Source organism: Bombina bombina, chromosome 1 (genome assembly GCF_027579735.1).
Source record: "Bombina bombina isolate aBomBom1 chromosome 1, aBomBom1.pri, whole genome shotgun sequence".
Classification (NCBI taxonomy): domain Eukaryota; kingdom Metazoa; phylum Chordata; class Amphibia; order Anura; family Bombinatoridae; genus Bombina; species Bombina bombina.
Genome location: NC_069499.1, coordinates 1,019,618,059 through 1,019,644,636, shown reverse-complemented (window position 1 = coordinate 1,019,644,636; position 26,578 = coordinate 1,019,618,059). Strand labels below are relative to the sequence as shown.

At 39.1% G+C, this 26,578-nt stretch overlaps 1 protein-coding gene across 2 annotated transcripts in view; it reads left to right on the top strand.

Moving 5' to 3' along the window:
• Positions 1-26,578, top strand: part of SGK2 (serum/glucocorticoid regulated kinase 2) — a 137,305-nt gene that overhangs the window by 41,337 nt on the left and 69,390 nt on the right. Inside the window, exons 2-3 of one of the 2 annotated variants that reach the window (XM_053715753.1) lie at positions 10,807-10,905; positions 12,872-12,929. In XM_053715753.1, coding sequence (XP_053571728.1) covers positions 10,865-10,905; positions 12,872-12,929 — 99 coding nt within the window. In that variant the 5' untranslated portion in view covers positions 10,807-10,864. Of the gene's footprint in view, positions 1-10,806; positions 10,906-12,871; positions 12,930-26,578 lie in introns of those variants that run through there. The other variant, XM_053715807.1, reaches the window with a different exon arrangement.

The window sequence follows — 26,578 nt, the reverse complement described above, 5'->3', positions numbered from 1 at the left end:
CTCCAATGCACTTATATATGTGTCTATATATGTGCACATTTGTATTTATATGTGTATATATGTCTGTAAATACATTTATACACATAGAAATACATACATATTTACACATATATAGACATACAGTATATATACATACATATAAATCTTTAGACATGTATATGTATGTATCTTAATGTTAAAGCCCTTTGTCTGCACCTGAGATCTTTGAGCCTTTGTACTTTGTAATAAATTACAAAGTACAGTTACAAATAAAATCGCCATCTAATAAAAAATATTAAATAAAATATTGCACACAAAAGTTAGGGGAACTTAATATTTTTTTATTAGATGGTGCTAATATTTGTAACTGTACTTTGTAATTTATGTTTGTGAGACTTTTTTGTTTGAGAACACGGTATTCATTCTAGCATAAAAAGCATTTGCGCTCAAGCGGTAATATGTACTTTCAACTCAGTGGTAAATCCAATGAACGCAAACACCCATAATAAATCCCTTATTGCTCACGAGCAAACGTTTGTGCTCCACTCATAATCTGGCCCTCAAAAATGTTTTCTTTCTTTTCTTTTCCCCCCCAATCGTTCCAATCATTATAGTGTCTCTGTGCTTAGCAGAAATGAAGCTATATGTACATCTTTGTAGCTCACCGGGGGGGCTATACACTATTACTAATAAAAATGATAGCATTTTATTTTAGTTGTATCATCCTTGTGATTTCTTAGTAGTTTTCTTTGCTTAAACCGACATGAAACCCCAAATGTTTCTTTCATGATTCAGATAGAATATACAATTTTAAACAACTTTCCAATTTACTTCTATTATCTGATTTGCTTCATTATGTTGATATCCTTTGTTAAAGACGCAGCAATGCACTACTGGGAGCTAGCGGAACATGATTATATACATGACTTCCAACAGGGCGCAATATATAATATATCCTGCTCTATTTTTATTAAAATGTGAAGTCGGACTATAATTCGGGGCGCTTAAATTGGCGCAGATATACTCACACGAGTTCACTTGTATTTTTAGTAACTTTGATAAATCTTAGTGTCTGTGTATCTTGTTCTAGTGCATAGGTACTGCCAGTGTTAATCTCCAGAATGTTATAAATGTTCTGTTGACAAGAGTCTTAAATGATTAATAATAATGTATACCTTATACATGTAAGATTGTAATAAAGGCAAATGTATATGACTACCTATAGGTACAAAGTGTTCATATGGAACAATCCTGGGTTTATCCTGTTTGGCGCCCAGTTAATTTAGGCATATATAAGTATGTGTTTAGATCTTATTAACACAAAATATTAACCTTATACATCTAGGATTCAGTACCTGAGGTCAGTATTTTCTTTAGCTTCACTGGGCTGATGTCAAGTTATTCTTTAACTCATCTCTCTTACATATTTTAGTGGACTGATGTTTATTCTACCCTGATATATGCTCATTGCAGCAAAGTGCCATATAACATATGCTGTTTATATTAATGTAGATAAAGTTGGATGTCTGTTTTTACATACCAGGCATAGGGGTATATTTACCAATGTCTATCCGACATGATATGCTGTAGCGTATCATATCCGACAGACATCGCTGAATGCCGACAGCATACGCTGTCTGCATTTATCATTTCACCAGAACTGCTTGTGCAATGCCACCCCCTGTAGATTTGCGGTCAATCGGCCGCTAGGAGGAGGTGTCAATCAGCCCAATCGTATAGGAGTAAGTTATGGAGCAGCGCTCTTTAGACTGCTGCTTTATAACTGCTGTTTCCGCCGATCCTGAAGGCTCACATGGAAACAAGGGGAACAAGGGCTATTCAGCCCTTGTTAAATCTACCCCTTAGTCTTCATCAGTTGAGGTTTAATTGAATACATATCTACTTATAACCTGTATATTATTGGTATAATATTCTATAGCGTATGCTAACCCATATGTTTAGATCTATGATATTGCTCAATGTGAGGTTGCAACATAATAGATGCCTTAAGAGTTAAGTTTTGATATTTATAAGCTCAAAGATTTTGGGGTCCAAAAGTGTCCTCTTCCAATATAGATCCTTTTCCTCCCACAATTTCCATCTTATGTGCTTAGAAAGTTCCAAGATAGGCTTTACTGTGACTCTGGGAGGCTGCTTTCTGTAGAGGCACTTACATAAGACAAAGGTTAGTAAGTTCATGTGTACCATACCTCTGTCACTTGAAACTCCATACCGATCAGGTTGAGTATAGAAATTGTATGCATAGCTGCAATAACTTGCATGGCATTGTTTGTTTGTTTTTTAGTTCTTAATGGACTTTTATGTTTATTGGATGGATAAGTTTCTTTTTACACTTTTATTGTTAATATATGAGTCAAATTGCTTTAACCACAATAAAGCAAAATATATAAATAAAAATCTCTTACACAGTACTATAAATCATTTTACCACTTACTGGTCAATTGTATTCAGAAAAAAGCTTATTTTCAGATTTGAAGATGTGTTCTGTTATGTAACAAATAACTTTAGACCAAAAGGATTTTGTAATTGTGATTGCTGGTTGTAATTGGTTATAAACAGTCTACTCATAAATATTCCCCGATGTAAAGTTTATAGAAATGCCTAAAATATCCTTTAAAGCATTTTGTCATTTTGAGAAATACAAATTTGAGAAATATTCAGCCATATTATTTCTATGCGGGTAAGAAATGTCATTTAAGGGGACACAGAAGGGAAACTTTCAGGATTTAAATTGAGGGTATAATTAAAAGAAAAAAAAATATTTCCAATTTACTTCTATAGTCAAATTTACCTCTTATTTTTGGTATTCTATTTTTACAAAAATTTAGCTCCATGAGAGCATATGTAGGTAGGCTTAGGGCGGTGCACAATATGTATAACATTGTAGCAAATACTGCTGCCATATAATACTCAAGAAATGTGCATGCTTATGAGCCTACCTAGATATGCTCTCATTGAGCTACATTTCAGCAGCATACTAAAGAAAAGATGTATATTGGATAATAGAAGTAACCATGGCCCAGATTACGAGTTTTGCGTTAGAGGCTGTGCGGTGCTAACGAGCAGTTTTCCCTCACTGCTCACGTACCTACAGCACTGGTATTACGAGTTTTCAGAAACCCGGCGTTAAAAGACAAGAAGTGAGCGTTGAGCAAAATTTTGCTCATTACCGCACTTAAATACCAGCGCTGCTTAAGTCAGCGGTGAGCTGGTGTAACGTGCTCATGCACGATTTCCCCATAGGAATCAACGTGGAGAGCCGGCTGAAAAAAAGTCTAACACCTGCAAAAAAGCAGCGAAAAACTCCTTAACGCAGCCCCATTGATTTCTATGGGGAAACACATTTTATGTCTACACCCCTAATCTTACACTTATTAACCCCTAATCTGCCGCTCCGGACACCGCCGCCACCTACATTATACTTATTAACCCCTAATCTGCTGCCCCCAACATCGCCGACACCTACATTATATTTATTAACCCCTACTCTGCCGCCCCCAATGTCGCCGCCACCTACCTACACTTATTAATCCCTAATCTGCCGCCCCCAACGTCGTCGCCACTATATTAAAGTTATTAACCCCTAAACCTAAGTCTAACCCTAAACCTAACACCCCCTAACTTAAATAAATCGAAATAAATATTCCTATCATTAACTAAATTATTCCTATTTAAAACTAAATACCTGTAAAATAAACCCTAAGCTAGCTACAATATAACTATTAGTTACATTGTATCTAGCTTAGGGTTTATTTTTATTTTACAGGCAAGTTTGTATTTATTTTAACTAGGTAGAATGGTTATTAACTATTTAATAACTACCTAGTTAAAATAAAGACAAATTTACCTGTAAAATAAAACCTAACCTAAGTTACACTAACACCTAACACTACACTATAATTAAATAAATTAACTAAATTAAATACAATTACCTAAATTAAATTAGCTAAAGTACAAAAACACTAAATTACAGAACACTAAATTACAGAAAATAATAAACAAATGACAGATATTTAAACTACTTACACCTAATCTAATAGCTCTATTAAAATAAAAAAAGCCCCCCCAAAATAAAAAAAACACCCTAGCCTAAACTACCAATAGCCCTTAAAAGGGCCTTTTGCGGGGCATTGCCCCAGAGTAATCAGCTCTTTTACCTGTAAAAAAAATACAAACAACCCCCCAACAGTAAAACCCACCACCCACACAACCAACCCCCCAAATAAAAACCTATCTAAAATAACCTAAGCTCCCACCTATATACACCCTTAAAAAACCTAACACTAACCCCCTGAAGATCGACTTACTGGGAGACGTCTTCATCCAAGCCGGGCGAAGTAGTCCTCCAGACGGGCAGAAGTCTTCATCCAAGCCAGGCAGAAGTGGTCCTCCAGACGGGCAGAAGTCTTCATCCAGACGGCATCTTCTATCTTCATCCATCCGGGGCGGAGCGGGTCCATCTTCAAGACATCCGACGTGGAGCATCCTCTTCATCCGACGACTAACACAGAATGAAGGTACCTTTAAGTGATGTCATCCAAGATGGCGTCCCTTAGATTCCGATTGGCTGATAGAATTCTATCAGCCAATCGGAATTAAGGTAGAAAAAATTCTATTGGCTGATGCAATCAGCCAACAGGATTGAAGTTCAATCCCAGTGATGTGCAGTCACTAGAGGCAGGTGAGGCAGTGCTTCACCTCTCATATGGGCAAAAATAAATATTTTTTTTTATTGGCTTTAAAAAAATAAAAAAATTGCTATTTTTTTCCCCAGCATTTTTTTTTTCACAGCTACATGTTGTGCAATGGAGAGGCACAAGCAGGTCTGCCCACCATTACACAACATGCTACGCCATCTACTGGATGAAAGTGGTTAAGATCATTGCATGGCCCATTATCTGCTTATTTGAGGCAGTCCCATTTGGGCTGACCCAATCCAGTGAGAGGCATTAGTAAGTGGAATTTAGGGTTGGGGCTGGATGTTAAATCATATAAAACAAAACAAAAAACGGAAAAAAAACAACTTTCATTTATTTTGTTGCTGTCCTGTGAAGCTGACAGCTTTGCTAAAGTGAAAAAGAGAGTTCTGTTTTTCCCCTCTAAGTGCAGTGGAATGTTCCACTGTCACTTCCTGAATCCTTACAGAGCAGGAAAGGGAGAGAGGCAGAGAGAGCAGTGTTTCAACATCATTTTATTGTAGTAAGTGCTGCAGCCGTAGATTTTACTGAAATGGATTCTGTTAGTGAAAATGATAATTTAATGAATGTGGTTTAGTGTTTTTGTTGAATTGTGTTCAGATACAGCTCATTAACAGGGGGGACAGTAAGTGAGCATAACCCAATACTTACAGGAAGTCAAAGGGTCAATTCAAATTTAAATCCATAATTTAAAACCCAGAGTTTGAAGTTAAGTGTGCAGTGTCCACATTATTTAAATTAAAGTTTTTGACATTGAATATTGCTAAGCCTCCCTTTTTCATGGTTATTTGATTTAATTAGGTACAAACTCCATATATGTTATGTCTGTTCAGTCAGAGGATGCAGTATCTCTTTTTATTTTTCTCTGTGTCTCCATTTATTTAAAGACTGCTGATAACTTGTAATTCACAAATCAATTGAAAGCTGTTGCATTGTGTTTTTAATATGTGCTGCTTTTATACAAGTTTATATTGATAAAAAGGAGATCATGATTCATTTAAAAAATATATGTAATTATTGCAGTTGTTAAATGTTTTTAGAAATAATGCCACTGTAAAGTAACTGGTTAAACACATAGTCAAAGGGAGACATTTAAAATTAAACTTTCATGATTGAGGTAGAACATGCTATTTTAATAGACTTTTCTAGTTATTTATATTTTGAGAATTAGCATCAACTGTTACTGGCCCTATATCAGCAAATCAAATTAGTTTTTGAAAGGAACATGAAAGTCATAATTACATTTCCATCATTCAGATAGAAATTGCACAAAAAAAACCTTTCTATTTTACTTTTATTATTATGTACTTCATTCTTTTGGTATCCTTTGGTGTCCTTTGTTGAAGAGCATACCTAAGTGGGATGTGCACGTGCATATGAACACCATATTGCAACAGCTGTGTTGGCAGTATTGATAACTTTGTGTAAAACTTGTATGGTAAATTATTTCTATTTTTACAATACAGTAGTGAGTAGAGAAGAGATTGTGTATTGTTCTAATTGCTTAGTAACTGGAATTGTGTGAGTGTGTATGTGAGCAGAGTGTGTGTGGGTGTCAGTGAGCAGAGTATGTGTGCTTTATTCTCCAGGTAATCAATACATTTCCGATGAGCTGGTGCTTTAGTGCAGTGTTTCTCAACAATGGTCCTCAAGTACCCCCAACAGGCCAGGTTTTCATTATAGCCAAATCAGTGCACAGGTGAAGTAATCAGCTGATCAGTAACTCAGTGGTTACTAACTTGCTCTCACCCATCACCTGATTATGTCACCTGTGCACTGGTTCAGCTATCATTTAAACCTGCCCTGTTGGGGGTACTTGCGGCCCTCTGTACATGTGTTTCTCCGGCGTATCATATCTAGTGCCTCACCAGCCTCTGACCTCACTGCACATCACTGTTCAATCCTATTGGCTGATCCTATCAGCCAATAGGATTGAGCTCACATTCTATTGGCTGATTGGAACAGCCAATAGAATGCAAGCTCAATCCTATTGGCTGATTGGATCAGCCAATAGGATTGAACTTCAATCCTATTGGCTGATTGCATCAGCCAATAGGATTTTTTCTACCTTAATTCCGGTTCTAAGGGACGCCATCTTGGATGACGTCATTTAAAGGTACCTTCATTCTGTGTTAGTCGTCGGATGAAGAGGATGCTCCGCGTCGGATGTCTTGAAGATGGACCCGCTCCGCGCCGGATGAAGATAGAAGATGCCGTCTGGATGGAGACTTCTGTCCATCTGGAGGACCACTTCTGCCCGGCTTGGATGAAGACTTCTGCCCGTCTAGAGGACCACTTCTGCCCGGCTTGGATGAAAACTTCTGCACGTCTGGAGGACCACTTCTCCCGGCTTGGATGAAGACGTCTCCCGGTAAGTCGATCTTCAGGGGGTTAGTGTTAGGTTTTTTTAAGGGTGTATTGGGTGGGGTTTTTTTTTAGGTTAGGGACTTTGGGCAGAAAAAAGAGCTAACTGCCCTTTTAAGGGCAATGCCCATCCAAATGCCCTTTTCAGGGCAATGGGGAGCTTAGGTTTTTTTAGATAGGTTTTTAATTGGGGGGTTGGTTGTGTGGGTGGTGGGTTTTACAGTTGGGGGGGTTGTTTGTATATTTTTTTTTTTACAAGTAAAAGAGCTGATTACTTTGGGGCAATGCCCCGCAAAAGGCCCTTTTAAGGGCTATTGGTAGTTTAGTTTAGGCTAGGGTTTTTTTATGTTGTTTTTTTTTTATTTTAATAGGGCTATTAGATTAGGTGTAATTAGTTTAAATTTCTGTAATTTGTTTATTATTTTCTGTAATTTAGTGTTTGTTTTTGTACTTTGGCTAATTTAATTTAGGTAATTGTATGCAATTTATTTAATTGTATTTAATTTAGTTATTTTATTTAATTATAGTGTAGCGTTAGGTGTAATTGTAACTTACGTTAGGTTTTATTTTACAGGTACTTTTGTATTTATTTTAGCTAGGTAGTTATTAAATAGTTAATAACTATTTAGTAACTATTCTACCTAGTTAAAATAAATACAAACTTGCCTGTAAAATAAAAATAAACCCTAAGATAGATACAATGTAACTATTAGTTATATTGTAGCTATCTTAGGGTTTATTTTACAGGTAAGTATTTAGTTTTAAATAGGAATAATTTAGTTAATGATAGGAATTTTTAGTTAGATTTCTTTTAATTATATTTAAGTTAGGGGGTGTAAGGGTTAGACTTAGATTTAGGGGTTAATAACTTTAATATAGTGGCGGTGACGTTGGGGCGGCAGATTAGGGGTTAATAAATGTAAGCCAAAATAAAACACACGATTGCAGAAGCTGCACGTTGTAATTCAAACCACTGATTAGGTACAAGAAGGTTTTACAAATACAACAAGTAAATAACGTATTGCTTGTATCATGTGTTTAAAAAAACAGTGCCGTACCAAATGTAACATATGATCAGTGAAAGTAGTTAGCCTGTGATTACTGAGGATAAGGTCATGCAGCAAACAAGTGTTGGTAGTAATAAAGTTCAATCTTGCAATAGTTCCAGTTTGTGAGCTGCAGGTTAGGGGTAAAACAAGTATAATCTCACCACTCTTGCCGCTTTCAGACTTCCCCCTCAGGTCGTCCCATTAACAGGTGTGGATCCACTCCTCCGATATCCAAAACATAAGCTCAAATAAGCAATAAAGATTACCCGTAATGGGACTGAACACAACCGCAGGGCTTGGTGCAGGTAAAAAGAGACTTTATTGTAAGTTGAAAAACATTCACAGGGTGATGACAGACTCAGGGATACACTGAGAACAATAGCAATATCCCTGAGTCTGTCATCACCCTGTGAATGTTTTTCAACTTACAATAAAGTCTCTTTTTACCTGCACCAAGCCCTGCGGTTGTGTTCAGTCCCATTATGGGTAATCTTTATTGTTAATAAATGTAGGCAGGTGGCGGCGGTTAGGGAAGGCAGATTAGGGGTTAATAATATTTCACTGTTTGTGCGGCGGTTTAGGGGTTAATATATTTATTATAGTGGCGGCGATGTCCAGTTTGGCAGATTAGGGGTTAAAAAAATTATTTTAGTGTTTGCGATGGGGGAGGGCCTCGGTTTAGGGGTGTATAGGTAGTTTATGGGTGTTAGTGTACTTTTTAGCACTTTAGTTAAGAGTTTTATGCTACGGCGTTGTAGTGTAAAACTCTTAACTACTGACTTTAATATGTGGTACCAGTCTTGACAGGAGAGGGTGTACCGCTCACTTTTTGGCAGACTCGTAATACCGGCGCTATGCAAGTCCCATTGAAAAAAGAGGATACGCAATTTACGTGGATTTGCGGTATTTCCAAGTCTGGCAAAAAAAGTGAGCGGTACACCTGTACCTGCAAGACTCGTAATACCAGCGGGCTTTAAATAGCAGTGTTAGGACCGGATAACACTGCATTTTAAGCCTAACGCAAAACTCGTAATCTAGCCGCATGTTTTTTGTTTAATTGTACAATACATCTGAATCATGACATTTTAATTTTGACATCAATGTCTCTTTAAAGGGAACATTTTTATTTTACTTTTTCTCTCTCTTAAAATAAATAGATAAAAAAAAATAAGCCAAGCACATTATCCTCAAAATGTTATACAGGACAGGTAGAAGAGGGAATTGCAAACATCAAATAGTGCAATATTATACATAATCACAAGAGCCAAAAAAAAATGATTTATCAGACTCACAAAATGTTTTTTTTTTTTTTAAATATAATGTATCTCTTCAAGTGTATTTTTACACCAGCTCTTGCAGAATATCTCTAATCATTTTCCAGAGTCAGGGCCGTCTTAAACACAGGGCAAAAGGAGCAGCTGCCCAGGGCCCAGTCTTTGTTGAGGGGCCCAAGAGTTCGTTCCAGACTGCTGATGTCATGTGACATGGGGGGCACAAACAATCAGTCCTAATACTGTCACAGTCAAAAGTTCTCTGCTTATATTTTTTTGTGAGAAACTGTGCCAGACCGTGCCGGTGTCATGTGACATGCCAAGTTAGTGCCATGTGCTGTTTTAGATGTGCACTGTGCAGCACTGAATGCTAAGCCCTAACTCGGCATCCAGCCAATCCCACTGCATCAGAAAAGGTCCTGCTGAGGTTACCACTGTTACCAGGTAACTGCTCTGGTGGTGGAGATTGTTTCTGGGTAAGGCTGACTGTAGGCGCATGCAGCAGAAAGCTGGAGCGGCAGGCACGTGAGGATTTGAGCATCTGTGCAGCTGCATACACTGCTCTCTTCAGTCTTGAGGCTGGTGACTCGTCTCACACTGTATCCATGCAGCCTTGGGCAGACAGCATCCAGTCTGCTGGTCCCCTTAGCCCTGCTCTTTCTGCTGTGGCCCTAAGATCAACTAACTGAGAATAAGTGAGTGCACACACGCCCCTCCCCCATGCAGCATTGTCTAGTGCAAGGTGAGAGGAAACTTGTTCTTAGCAAAGAAGTGACATGTGCTGCTGGGGCTGATGCATAGTGTCATGCTGATACTTCACACATTAAGGTAAGGTTTATTTTTATAGTTTTTTTTTTCTCTCTGTCTCAGATTTTACAGCTTCCCATAGTAGTTCTGCTGTTCCAGTTAGTAAAGCTTATATTTGTCTGCACCTCCATGCTTCCTCCTCAGTCTTTACCTTACTTTGCTCCTGTTGGCTGCCCTAAATCTCTTTAACCAGCTAACCTCACACCAGAATCACATTCAAAAGCATATTAAATTAATCCACCGTGGAGGAATTTAAATATTTATTTACTTATTAGTACTGCTTAGGTCCAGTTTCACATATTGCAATTTTTTTAAAATTTTTTTTAAAAATGATTAGCCCAGCAGTAGATGATCCACTGCTGGGCTAATAATTTAAAAACAATTATAAAATAAATTGATTTAGTTGTTTTTTGGGATGTTGGGGTGGAGAGCGAATTTTGCAAATGTTTGCCCAGGGTCCAGTCAATATCAAAGACGGCCCTGTCCAGAGTAAGTGTTCTTTTTACAAGGTTAAAAGGAGCATACCTGTGTCCTAGCGCTTTCTTACCCTACCGGTACTCTCACTGTAAAGTTGTTGGTTCATTTATAGAGAATTAAACAAGCTATTTTTTATTACAGCTTCGTGAAGTGAAATCAAAAGGGAAACATTTGGAGATCACTATTTTTCCCTCTCAACATGACTTCAACAATAAACCTGGGACCCTCAGCTAATCCCAAGTAAGGACAATATATAACTTCATTGCTAGTGCATGATAAAGCGCCTGATGATCAAAAGCATGGAAATCCCACAAAACCTTTGGGGGCTCTTTCTGAGCATTTTATTGCAATGTTTGTGTCTCTCCTTCACATCCAGAACTGTGCATAGCGAGATAAACAGCTCTCAAGCTAAAGTTTGCCTTTTCTTAAAATTCTTTTGAGGGACCTGAAGAGGCTTCTTAGATAATTTCACCATAATGAAGAGCTTTAGATCATAAGGTCAAAACTCCACTTAACAAACAAAAACCAGAATTTAAACCTTTTTTGAATTTAATAAACTAGATAGAGAATAGTTTGCATATAATATTTCATGAATCTAAAAGTTTTCTTGTATTGATATATTTATTCAAAATACAATTAGATGTAATGGCTCATTTTTTGTGGAAATACTGGTAAATTTGAGAACTAAATCCAAATCATTAGTTATACTGGTTGCCTCTAAAAGAATGTTGTGATAAAACAGAAAGGCTATTATATACATTAGAGCAAACATCAAATAAGAGCGGGCAAGTGCAATAAAACAGATAATATCCCAGCACCACAGAGCTCACCAGCTATTATAAATATGAATGAGCAGCAATTAAAGGGACATAAAAATGAAATTTAAAATGCACAGTAGAAAAATTCAAATTTGTATAGTATTATTGCATTTTACAGGTTTCTGAAAAAATAATTCTATTAAACAATGAAAACAAATTTTGTGATAACACTTTCTGTGCATGTGACTTGCTGAACAAATGCCAAGAGGTCATGTACATGCATATTCACATCTTATGTATGCCCCAAGCGGGGTAGTCATCATGCTATATGACACAATATACATAAAAGGGAAATGCATATGTACTCTCCATGTCAGGCGCAAGAGTTATTACAAAATCTGATGTATTTGTGCAAACACATATATTACAAAAATGCTTTAGGCTGTAATAAATTTTGGAATGAGCTCTTCTAGACCAGGGTTTCTCAACCACGGTCCTCAAGTACCCCCAACAGGCCTGGTATTCATTATAGCTGAACTATGGCACAGGTGAAATAATCATCTGACCGGTAACCATGGTTACTAATCTGCTCTCATCCATCAGATGATTATTTCACCTGTGCTCTAGTTCAGCTATAATGAAAATCTGGTCTGTAAGGGGTACTTGAGGGCCGTGGTTGAGAAACACTGTTCTAGACAACCCTTTACTCACTACCGTTGTTACTGAGTAAAAACTCTGTTTTCTGGGAAGACCTATCAAAAAAGACCAGAAAAGTTTCAGTTTAGGATTTTGTGTTAAATTGATTCCTATTTACCACTGTCTTCCCTTCATTATATCTCTTTCTTCTACAGTTGCCCTTCCCATCTCTCTGCCCCTATTCCTCGCCTGATGCTATTTTCTCTTCCCCTTTAGTGTATAACGTAAATTGTTCCCAGGTGTCACTTACCCTCTTTCCTTAACCTTCTAATTCATTTTCTGTTTTTTCCTCAACCAATCTCTTACCACCACATTCACCATTACTGAAACTGCTTTAAAGTGTTTTAAAAATATATATCCAAGTGTGAAGCTATGAGCAGATTAGGAGGGGACTGAAGGGGTACATCTATGTGGCTGAAAGCAATGCAGTGACAGTCAAAAGGAAGCAACATGAACCAGTGCACTTGTTAGGTGAGACCAGACTGACATACTACTGGAGTGTTCTTCTCCTTGAAAAGCACAATTGGGCTAAAAGAGGCTGCTCCCAGGTGGTAACCAGGCCACAGAACAAGCTACTGAGCTGTTGTTCGTTCCTGGCAGATTGCTTTGTTTCTGTATGAACTGGTGCTGTACCTGGTTATATGCACACAGCACACCAGAAATAAATGTCAGTGTGATATGATGAATCAAAATGCACACTGCATACAAATGCTGAACAAATTACTGTAATAGATATTTTCTGATTCCCACAGTGCAAAACCTACTGATTTTGACTTCTTGAAGGTGATTGGAAAAGGAAGCTTTGGAAAGGTGAGGTCAAGCCAATCCCATAATTCTACTTCTCTTAATGCAACATACTGCAAATTCTGTGTAGCTGCTAGAGAACCTGCTTCAGAAGGGAAGGTCTTGTATAATACGTATGGTGTTAATAATTGCTGGCTGCACGTGTAGAACATCTGATACAAATAATTGGGAAGATATGTGATCCTGATAGAAAGAACATGAGGAAGTAAGTATCCAGGAATCAGAAATACATGACAGGGATAGCAAGTAAAGAAGAAAACCTGGAATTAGAAGGTAGCATTTAAAAGCGGGCACTAGATAGAGGCTTGTGAGGCGGCCAAGTGTTGCCTGTATCCTTCACAGTGGAATTCTTTCTATGAGGTGAGAAGTGAACAGTTACAAGATAAATTAATTCTAATGGATCTGAAGTGGCAACTGTGGGTACAATTCTTTTTCCAATTACAATGTTGTGGCAAGTTTTTTCCCCACAAAATATTATAATTTCACAAATGTGTTTTATAGAATTTAGGACAGTGATGAGATGCCTAAATGATAGCTAATAAAGTAAATAGTGACAATGAGAGTAAAGGCTGTGACACACTGCAAGCGATGCGGCGCAAGGCAAAGCAGCTGCTTCACAACGCGTCACATCGCTTCTGAAGTTCAAATATTTCATCTCTGAGCGCTCAGCTACGCGACCTGATGCAGCAGAGTGCTCAGAGATGAAAAGGCAGGACACACTGAGTGCACACAGCCGCATCTACACGCTGCGCGCCGCTCCGCTTGCAGTGTGTCACAGCCTTAAGAAGTAGAAGACAAAAACAAAAGGGGGGAGGAATTGAAACAGCAGTGATGATAAAGAAAATGGATGAGTGAGAAGTTTAAATACTTAGTGGACTCAATTTATCAAGCCCTTCTCTCCCTTTAGACTGAAGGTTCGCACAAGCCAAGTCAGGATTTATCAAGCAGTGGTCATCAGAATGCTACTTTCCTGCCCTGTTCATAACATGTTAGGTGGAGAATTTCAATCTCCCCAGTCTCTTCTGGCGGGGGGGATTAACAGCTCCATCCCACGCGTGATTGGCTGCCCACCAGAGGCAAAGTCGGGCGGACAGGGGCAAATAATAGTTTTTAATGCATTTAAAATTCTAATTTTGTTAACAACATTTACATTGCTTTGCAGTCCAGGGACATAAATTCTTGAGTATTGTGAGCAATCACTTTGTAGCACGTTGTTGTGGACCCTGTAGGATTTACTCAGTTGCTCTGGGGCAGAGAAAAAAAGCATAATTTTCAGAGTTAAATAACAGGAAAGGTAGGCAAAATAAATAATGATAGTACATTTAAAGTAGGGTTGCCACATTTAGTTCAGGCCAATCCCGATCACTCTTGCGTCACACAGAGCAAAAAACATTTTTTTGCAAAGTATACACTATGCATAACACATATTCACAAACTCACACATAAACATCCACACTCTCTTACAATCTCACATACACTCTCACACACACTCTCGCTCTCACACAGATACACTGTCTCACTTTCACACACAGATACACACAAAGACCCTTACACATACACACTCTCTCACATGCATACACTCTTGCTCTCACAAACAGGATCTTTCACACACACCGACACACACAAAGACTCTTACACACATACCCAGTTTCACAAAGACACTCTCTCTCACACACATACATTCTCTTGCTCTCACACACACTCTTGCTCTAACACACACACTCTCACACACAGGCTCTCTCCCAAACACACACGCCGTCTCACACAGACACTCTCTTTCGAATGCACAAAGACTCTTACACCCACACACACGCAGTCTCACAAAGACACACATACACTCTCTTGCTCTCACGCACATTAGATCGTTCACATGCATACACTCTCTCACTCACACTCTCTCACACACATACACTTGATCGCTCACACATACACTCTCTCAAACACAGGCTCTCTCTCACACACACAGTCTCACAAAGACACTCACACACATACACTCTCTTGCTTTCACATACACACACTGTATCGCTTACACACATACACTCTCACTCCACAGTGAGTGAGCAAAATTTTATCTATATGGCGCACATGAACTAGTATTGTCTAGCTGTGAAAAGCTGTCAAAATGTCAAAAGGCAGCCTTCAATGGCTTAGAAATTAGCATATGAGTTTATCTATATTTAACTTTCAACAAAGAATACACAGCAAATTTGATGATAAAAGTAAAATGAAAAGTTATTTAAAATTACATGCTCTATTTCATTCATGAAAGTTTAATTTTGACTAGACTCTCCATTTAAGTGAATTAATCTGAAAAGAGACCTTGGATGGCAGCAAACCACTTTTTTTACATTAATGAAGAACAGAATATGTACACATTTTTTAATAATTTCAGGGTGGGGCAAATGTTATTAGGGGGCTTGAGGGGCAGTCGGGAAGAAATCTTGGTGAATTCACACACTTGAGCTACACATTGCCATACTCCACCCTCAAAAAAAATATTTATTAGGAAAACACCTCATGCCAGTGCAGTGCTACACAAGGCAGCTTTTAACCCCTTAACGACACACATCGTGCAGGGTACGTCAAACACAAACTGCTCTTTAAAGGCCAACAACGAACCCTGTACCTCGTTAGGGGTTTAAAGCGGCTGGAAGCGATCCTGATCGCTTACAGCCGCTTTCAAGGTATTGCCGTGATGCCTCGATACTGAGGCATCACTGCAATACCTTTTTTCAAACACTGATGCAGAGAGAGCCACTCCGTGGCCCTCTCTGCATCGGCCAGCGATGTTGCAGATCGTTGATGGGTGGGAGCAGCTGCAGGGAGGCGGGTGGGCGGCCCATCGCTGGATCACTTCCGGCCAGCAGTGTCCGATCAGTCCCCGGTGCGTGCGGGAGCACGCACGGTGGCATGTGTGCGTGCGCGCCCCCGCGATCTGCACTAATATGTGCATTGATTGAAGTCTTGGTGGGAGCGGGTGGTGGGAGGGGGGGGGGAAATTATGTTTTAAAAAAAGGGGGGAATTGAGGGGGGGGGGGCAGCTACACTACAGAAAATTAAATATTTATATAAAAAAGGCACATTATTTTGAAAAGTGGGTACTGGCAAACAGCTGCCAGTACCCAAAATGGCACCGAATAGTGAGAGGCGGGAGGGTTAGAGAGCTGTTTGGGGGGGCTCAGGGAGGTTGGAGGGTAAGGGGGGATCCTACACTGCAGAAAATATATAATTTAAAAAATAAATAAAAAAACAAAACAAAGACAAACGTTTGTTTTTTTTACTGGAAGACTTTCTGCCAATACTTAAGATTGCAGGGACATTTGTGGGGTGGGGGAGGGAAGAGAGCTGTTTGGGAGGGATCAGGGTGTGGAATGTGTCAGGTGGGAGGCTGCTCTCTACACTAAAGCTAAAATTAACCCTTCAAGCTCCCTACAAGCAGGTGGACAGGTTATGGAGCAGCGGTCTTTGTGACCGCTGCTTCATAACTGCTGTTTCTGGCGAGTCTGAAGACTGCCATATCTCTATTAGAAAAACGTATGTGATTTGGACGATTACTAGTATAACATTAGAGGTGTTGAAAATGGGATGCGATGCAGGCGCATTGTCTTTGGCTGATCGAAGGTATGGGATAAAGTTCTTTCGGGTGTTGACTGTCCCTTTTAATTTTAAATTTTTATTTCTAAAGCTTCCAGCATAAAAATACTAGTATATGTCCATTAATTTTCCCCATTTATAGGTGTGTATATAAAGATATATGTCAGTTTTCATTCCCCCATTTAGGCATATAGTGCTTTTTTTGTAAAAGAAAAAAAAGGTGCTGGTATTCATTGAATTTTTAATGATATATTCTGCTCAGTAACTTTGAGAAAAGCAAAGGGACAATATTATTTACAATGTTTGATGTATTTTACAGCCCCTTCTTGTGATAACTAGAGTATTTATATGATGATTACAAATAATCACCTCAATTATTAGTTGGCAGAGAAGGGGGTACTTAGTACCAGTGAGTACCCCTACAAAAAAGCCCTGTGTATGTGTGTGTGTATATATATATATATATATATATATATATATATGGATTTTAAGACAGAGAAGAAAAACCTGAACCTAGTATATCAGGATAAAAGACAGGGAATTCAGCACTCTTTTCAAAAAGTTTTTTATTTAGCTCATCAAAGTAAAGTGAGGGGTATCCCAACAACATGCATGACCAAATTATAACTCATTTTGTACATATAATTTTTTTTATTTCTTTTTGTATATAATTCTTCACTTACGTTATGAACCAGACTTGCTATGTTTTTAATACCACCAGAATTTGGGTAATATATAGTATGTCCGTTAAGTTTCAAATATCCTGTTCAGCACTATGAAGCTCTATAGCTTTCCAATAGGGGCGTGGTTTTTCTTAAGTTTAAAAGGGAGAGGAGATGCTCCCTACGTCATTACGCCCTGACGAAGCCCGACACACCCAGCGGGTGAAACGCGCGTCGGCATTGGACAAGCCGACACGGAACATGTGGTTCGTGTGAACGCCATTGAACTTAACAGCTCTGCAAACTTACGCTCATGAAGGATCTCCTGTAAGATGGATTTGGGGATCCACAAAGGACTGCTTGCCATATAATAGTCCTGGGACTGAGCAGGAAACAGGTCGTATGCCATTATAAGTTTTGCCTGATAAATAGGCACATCTATATAAGAACTGGATATTGCTACCCGGTTGCAAGGGTAAAACTACAAGTCTCGAAATAACATCATTACTATGCACAACTACCGTGCAGTCTCCCACTTTGCACTTATGCTTACCATCTCTATCATGAACTTTTCATCCTCATGCATTTAAGACTGCTTGCACGGGACTGTCTAGCAACTAACAGAAATATATGTTACTATCTGCCTGCTACTTATTCCTGCTGAGCTACGTTCCATGCCTACGCCTATACTGTTTGCTTCCTGCTTACTAACAGACGAATGTACATATTATGAGATACACTATTAACTACTTAGATCCCATCTATACACCTGCACGGCATTAAGCCTTATATCATAAGGTGCCGTACGCAGTAGGGTGTAGTAGTTTGAAAAGTGTGTCTCACTAATATATCTCCCTTTTTATTTGTATGCACAATATAAAAATATGCCTTATATGTATTGCCCATAGTTACACCATATTTCTGTGGGCGCAATGTCAGTATCTACTTAGATCCCATTCTTATACCTGCCCGGCAATTAACCCTATACTTGAAGGTGCCGTTCGCAGCAGGGTGTAGTAGTATGACAAAGGCTCCGTGTGAAATATAGTTACTTCACCATTCACACATTGAGATATCTCTGTCTGACATGATAATTGACAGCAAATTTAGCTATCTTCTGCAACATAGGTATACCTGTTGAAATTCCATGTCAGTATATGTACAAAGTTCAGGTATTCACGCTAACCCCTGACCGGTCAGGTTTGTTTTATTATTTTGTGTTCATTTTTTCTGTTGTATGTACTATTTCTTTCTTGGTCTATTGTATATAGACATATTGTATCTGTATTTTTGAAACAATGTGTTTCGCTAAATAAATGCTAGAGATTGTCCTCTCTTGTGGCCACTCAAGTTTATTCTTTTTTTGGGATACCCCTCACTTTACTTTGATGAGCTAAATAAAAAACTTTTTGAAAAGAGTGCTGAATTCCCTGTCTTTTATCCTGATATACTAGGTTCAGGTTTTTCTTCTCTGTCTTAAAATCCATATAATTTATTCTAAGGGTCTGCACCACATTTAAGTCATATTGAGGCCATACCGGTATTTGTCCAAGAACTGGTGGGTCACTACTTATTAGCTCTTAGCAGTTGCGTCCCCCCCGTCATTTCCCCTATTTTTCAAATTACAGTACCTATATTACTGGGTCTTATGACCAAGCTATAGGTTTCCGGAGAGGTGACCTTTTATTGCTATTACTAATTTTTCAAGAGTTTACAACTCTTGGGTGTATCCTATACTTGCGTGGCCACAGGAGACAGAGAAATATTTGGCATTTAAGCCCCTTTTTGTCAATTATATCACTGATATGGCTTTCACACTATCTGATGAGAATTGGGAGGCAGAGCTAACAGCATCTCTGTCCTTGTCAGGTCTGGAAGAGAGTCAGGTAGAGAATAATGCACCAGTCAATATATATGGGGCATTTAAGAACTACAAAAAACTCTTAGTGAAACAGGTCAAACTCAGGGCCGAAACTTCCAGTCTAGAGAACTATATTAAAAATAGTATCATACCTAGGGGTCTACGATTGAGATTAGACCCCGGCACCAATCTTAGGGAAGATGAAGGAGGAGAAGCATTCATGGAGGACTGGAATTCCAGCCTGACAGAGTGCTCCATCATTTTGATGGGTAAAATGGTTAAACGTAATAAAGAAAGATTGGACAAGACAATTACACAGGCAGAGGAAAGCCTAAAAGTAGTAAACACCTTTTCTAACAATCATAACTTTGCAAAACTTAATGAAGAAATTAAAGAACAGATTGCTAGGCTACAAAATGACATTAAATTAAGGAAAGGCAGGAAACTGTCCAGAGATAATGATGACTATAAGAATAACAAAGTTTACAACTACCTTGCAGTAAGGGGGACTTATGATTCTGGCACAGATGTGTCTGATGTAGAATCAGATCACCATAGATCAGCAACGGAAAAATCACATGATTTTTTAGGGGAAGGAGGAGAGGAGGTAGGAAGAGAAGGTGGAGGAGGGAAAAATTCAGACTCACGAGAGAGGAGATATCCCTCCAGACAACGGAGGCAACAACAAAATCGGGGGAATTTTGTGAGGGGCAGACCCCAGCGATTCCGGGGACGCAGGGGATACTAAAAACAGCTGAAGAAGGCCTTCAGATAATAAATTTATCCTCTTTTAAGTTAAACCTCGCTCACATAGAGGTACTTAAAAAAGGTCTTTCTTTCTGCCCCTCGAATAACCTAGATAAGTTCAATTTCATAAAAGACCTCCATTTGTTTGCCCGAAAAATTGTGTTGTCACAATTAATGAAGGGCAAAAGCAAACACCTAGTGGACGATGTCGCCATTACTATGGAGGACAAGACCACTTTAGAAAACCTACAAAGCCTATTAGAAGAAAATGAAGGAAGCCAAAATGCTTCTATCCAGATCAAGGATCTTCCTCATTACAATAAAACCACCTCCAATTTTAAAGCAAAATCTAAGTATATGCCGCAACTATCAATGGTGCCAGCTGTCAATATTTTTGTAAGAGAAGTTGAGAAAGAGGTGAATCGACTGTCCTTTACAGGAATTGTTGATGATAATTTAACAAAATCAGAACGCAAAGCACTCACCGACCTCATCACGGCAAAAGGGTTTGTGATCAAGCCCGCGGACAAAGGTGGAAACCTAGTCCTGTGGGATGAGAACCTGTATGTCCTAGAGGTAAAACGCCAACTTCTGAATAAGAAGCATTACAAAGCATTGACATTCAATCCAACATCTTCCCTACAATTTAAACTTTTCAATATATTGAAAAGAGCAAAGAATGATGGCTTGATCACTACTCATGAACAGAAATATCTCTACCCTGAACATCCAATAACACCTGTCTTCTACTGTATTCCTAAAATACATAAGAATGCTAACCATCCGCCTGGCCGTCCAATAATTGCCGGCATTGGCAGCCTAACTGAAAACTTAGGCAACTATGTAGACTACTTCCTTAGACCATTTCTGAGTACACTACCATCTTACATCCTGGACACGGCAGACTTCTTAAGAAAAATTGATAACCTGTCAGTCCCTCCAGGTGCCATCATGGCCTGTCTAGATGTGGAAGGACTTTATTCGTCCATCCCTCACAATGTTGGTTTGAAGGCATGCCACCACTTTCTTGCGATGAGAGGCACACAAACACAACAGCACACTGATTTTGTCATGGAACTGTTAGAGTTCATTTTGACGAATAATGTGTTTCTCTTTGACAACAAAGTGTATGTTCAACAGCAGGGGACAGCTATGGGGGCGACATGTGCCCCCACATATGCTTGCCTCCATTTGGGAGCCTGGGAGATGGAAGATGTATATCAGAGCCCTCTCTTTGAGGAAAACATCCACATATGGCTTCGATATGTGGATGACATTTTCCTCATATGGGAGGGCTCAGAAACAAGTCTTTCTACTTTTGTAGAAACTCTGAATAAAAATGACAGAAATATCTATCTCACACTGCAAAGCAGCAAGAAGGAAATATCCTTTCTGGATATTAAGATTATTCTCAATCAGGGTTCAGTGGTGACTGAGAATTTTCGAAAAACCACTGCAACCAATAGTTTGCTTCTTGCGACAAGCCATCATCCCGACCATTTGAAGAAGGGGATACCTAAGGGGCAATTCCTTAGACTCCGTCGTAACTGCTCCACAAAAACAAAATACTATGAACATGCCAAAGAGATGCACCAACGGTTTCTAAATAGGGGGTATTCAAAAAGAGTTGTTGACAGAGCTCTAAATGAAGCAGCTAGTTCGAACCGAGAACAACTTCTTGTACCCAAACAAAAAGCTAAACAGGGTCCAATCAGACTAATAGCGGACTATAATTGTCACTGGAAAACCCTGAGAAGGATACTGCAAAAAAACTGGCACGTTCTAACGAGTGATGAAGGGGTATCTAGAGAAGTAGGAGACTACCCCACTATCACTGCCAGAAGAGCACCCAACTTGAGAGACAAACTCGTGAGAAGTCAGTATACATCACTCAGAAAACAAACAGATTGGCTTACCACACACAGGTCCACTGGAAATCATCCCTGTGGGCGATGTGTGGCGTGCAAATACATGGCAAAAACTAAAGTGTTTTCCACCCACACAGGCAAAATGTATAAATTAAAACACCACATTACATGCAGTACCGAAGGGGTTATTTACCTCCTCTCCTGTAGTTGCCCACGTTTTTACGTGGGTAAGACCAGGAGAGCCATAAAGGATAGGATAACTGAACATAGGGATGACATTAAATATAAAAATCCCAAGAGTAATGTGGCAAAACACTTTGAAGAAATTCATGCCTGCAACCCTGACTCCCTCTCATTCATTGGTATTGACAGAGGCATTACCAATAACAGAGGGGGTGACAACGACAAAGTCCTCCTCCAGAAGGAATGTAGGTGGATTACGATCCTACAAACCCAGATACCTAATGGGTTAAACGATAGGATAGACATGGCCTGCTTTCTGTAAGGCATAAATGTCTTCTTAATCTCACTCTCGTTCTCAGATATTTGTGTACCATACAGTGATATAACAAAATACTCAATTAAGCACTATCTCTATATAAGTACTATAGAATGGCAATATGATATATTTTTTCAACTGAGTATTTTGTACGCAGGGCTCCTATTAGCGTAGATTTCATTTGGTAACTTTCTCATATTTACCTTACAACATGCATGACCAAATTATAACTCATTTTGTACATATAATTTTTTTTATTTCTTTTTGTATATAATTCTTCACTTACGTTATGAACCAGACTTGCTATGTTTTTAATACCACCAGAATTTGGGTAATATATAGTATGTCCGTTAAGTTTCAAATATCCTGTTCAGCACTATGAAGCTCTATAGCTTTCCAATAGGGGCGTGGTTTTTCTTAAGTTTAAAAGGGAGAGGAGATGCTCCCTACGTCATTACGCCCTGACGAAGCCCGACACACCCAGCGGGTGAAACGCGCGTCGGCATTGGACAAGCCGACACGGAACATGTGGTTCGTGTGAACGCCATTGAACTTAACAGCTCTGCAAACTTACGCTCATGAAGGATCTCCTGTAAGATGGATTTGGGGATCCACAAAGGACTGCTTGCCATATAATAGTCCTGGGACTGAGCAGGAAACAGGTCGTATGCCATTATAAGTTTTGCCTGATAAATAGGCACATCTATATAAGAACTGGATATTGCTACCCGGTTGCAAGGGTAAAACTACAAGTCTCGAAATAACATCATTACTATGCACAACTACCGTGCAGTCTCCCACTTTGCACTTATGCTTACCATCTCTATCATGAACTTTTCATCCTCATGCATTTAAGACTGCTTGCACGGGACTGTCTAGCAACTAACAGAAATATATGCTACTATCTGCCTGCTACTTATTCCTGCTGAGCTACGTTCCATGCCTACGCCTATACTGTTTGCTTCCTGCTTACTAACAGACGAATGTACATATTATGAGATACACTATTAACTACTTAGATCCCATCTATACACCTGCACGGCATTAAGCCTTATATCATAAGGTGCCGTACGCAGTAGGGTGTAGTAGTTTGAAAAGTGTGTCTCACTAATATATCTCCCTTTTTATTTGTATGCACAATATAAAAATATGCCTTATATGTATTGCCCATAGTTACACCATATTTCTGTGGGCGCAATGTCAGTATCTACTTAGATCCCATTCTTATACCTGCCCGGCAATTAACCCTATACTTGAAGGTGCCGTTCGCAGCAGGGTGTAGTAGTATGACAAAGGCTCCGTGTGAAATATAGTTACTTCACCATTCACACATTGAGATATCTCTGTCTGACATGATAATTGACAGCAAATTTAGCTATCTTCTGCAACATAGGTATACCTGTTGAAATTCCATGTCAGTATATGTACAAAGTTCAGGTATTCACGCTAACCCCTGACCGGTCAGGCTTGTTTTATTATTTTGTGTTCATTTTTTCTGTTGTATGTACTATTTCTTTCTTGGTCTATTGTATATAGACATATTGTATCTGTATTTTTGAAACAATATGTTTCGCTAAATAAATGCTAGAGATTGTCCTCTCTTGTGGCCACTCAAGTTTATTCTTTTTTTGGGATACCCCTCACTTTACTTTGATGAGCTAAATAAAAAACTTTTTGAAAAGAGTGCTGAATTCCCTGTCTTTTATCCTGATATACTAGGTTCAGGTTTTTCTTCTCTGTCTTAAAATCCATATAATTTATTCTAAGGGTCTGCACCACATTTAAGTCATATTGAGGCCATACCGGTATTTGTCCAAGAACTGGTGGGTCACTACTTATTAGCTCTTAGCAGTTGCGTCCCCCCCGTCATTTCCCCTATTTTTCTATATATATATATCTAAGCAACCGAGGCCTCGATCCGATATGCAGCGTTGCCCGCAAAAGCCGGTGACGCCAAATTTTGCGCTGGTTTGGTATCACATATACGGCGTAACCTAGAAGTTACGCTCGTATATTTCTGCCTTCGGCCGTAGTTTTTTGGGCCATAGACAGGTATACCAAACCAGCGCAGTTTGGTATCCAATATACAGCGTAAGGACTTACGTGGCGAAAATGGAGAAATCTTACTCCATTTTCACCTCGCCACAAATTGCAGGCGTAGTAAGCCTTACGCTGTATATTGGAGCCCCGTAGCTCTCTAAACTAGCTGCAAAATAAAACCTAACACCTAACGCATGCGCAATGTCTATCTACCTGTCAACCACGATCTCCCGCCGCAATCCCAAATAAAGTTATTAACCACTAAACCGCCGCTCCCGGACCCCGCCGCCAGCTACATTAACTACCCCCTTATGTGAGCCCCTTACACCGCCGCCACCTACATTACCTACCCCCTAATGTGAGCCCCTTACACTGCCGCCAGCTATATTAAATTATTAACCCCTAATCTAATCCTCCTACCCCGCCGCCAGCTATATTAAATTATTAACCCCTAATCTAATCCCCCTACCCCGCCGCCAGCTATATTAAATTAATTAACCCCTAAAATAATAAACTATCCCTACCACTAAACCTAAGTCTAACCCTACAAATAGCCCTGAAAAGGGCTTTTTGCGTGGCATTACCCCAAAGTAAACAGCTCTTTTACCAGGCCTTAAAAGGGCTTTTTGCGGGGCTTTGTCACAAAGTAATCAGCTCTTTTGCCTCTAATCTAAATCCCCCTACACCGCCGCCACCTATAATAAATGTATTACCCCCTAATCTAATCCCTCTACACCGCCGCCACCTATATTAAATACATTACCCCCTAATCTAATCCCCCTACACCGCCGCCACCTATATTAACCCTAATTATATTAGGGTTAATATAGTTATTATATATATTAACTATATTAACCCTAATTATATTAGGGTTAATATAGTTATTATATTATATATATATTAAGTATAATAACCCTATCTAACTCTAACACCCCTAACTAAATTCTTATTAAAATAAATCTAATTAATATTAATATTATTAATTAAAATATTACTATTTAAATCTAAATACTTACCTATAAAATAAACCCTAAGAAAGCTACAATATAATTAATAATTACATTGTAGCTATTTTAGGGTTTATATTTATTTTACAGGTAACTTGGTATTTATTTTAACTAGGTACAATAGCTATTAAATAGTTAATAACTATTTAATAGCTACCTTGTTAAAATAATTACCAATTTACCAGTAAAATAAATCCTAACCTAAGTTACAAATACACCTACACTATCAATAAATTAAATAAACTACAAATATCTAAACTAAAATACAATTAAATACACTAAACTAAATTACAAAAAAACAAACAAACACTAAATTACAAAAAATAAAAAAAGATTACAAGAATTTTAAGCTAATTACACCTATTCTAAGCCCCCTAATAAAATAATAAAGCCCCCCAAAATAAAAAAAATTCCCTACCCTATTCTAAATTACAAAAGTTAACAGCTATTTTACCAGCCCTTAAAAGGGCCTTTTGCGGGGCATGCCCCAAAGTAATCAGCTCTTTTGCCTGTAAAAAAAAACACAATACCACCCCCCAACATTACAACCCACCACCCACATACCCCTACTCTAAACCCACCCAAACCCCCCTTAAATAAACCTAACACTAAGCCCCAGAAGATCTCCCTACCTTGAGTCGTCTTCACCCAGCCGGGCCGAACTCTTCATCCAATCGGGGCGATGTCTTCATCCAAGCGGCAAAGAAGAAGTCTTCCATCCGGGCGATGTCTTCATCCAAGCGGCAAAGAAGAAGTCTTCCATCCAGGCGATGTCTTCATCCAAGCGGCAAAGAAGAGGTCCTCCATCGGGGCGAAGTTTTCCTCCAAGCGGCATCTTCAATCTTCTTTCTTCGGACCTCCGACGCGGAACATCCAGCTGGCCCAACGACTGAAAGACGAATGAAGTTTCCTTTAAATGACGTCATCCAAGATGGCGTCCGTCGAATTCCGATTGGCTGATGAACTATTGGCCGCTTGGACGAAAACTTCGCCCCGATTGAGGACCTCTTCTTTGCCGCTTGGATGAAGACATTGCCCGAATGGAAGACTTCTTCTTTGCCGCTTGGATGAAGACATTGCCCGGATGGAAGACTTCTTCTTTGCCGCTTGGATGAAGACATCGCCCCGATTGGATGAAGAGTTCGGCCCGGCTGGGTGAAGACGACTCAAGGTAGGGAGATCTTCTGGGGCTTAGTGTTAGGTTTATTTAAGGGGGGTTTGGGTGGGTTTAGAGTAGGGGTATGTGGGTGGTGGGTTGTAATGTTGGGGGGTGGTATTGTGTTTTTTTTACAGGCAAAAGAGCGGATTACTTTGGGGCATGCCCCGCAAAAAGCCCTTTTAAGGGCTGGTAAAAGAGCTGTTAACTTTTGTAATTTA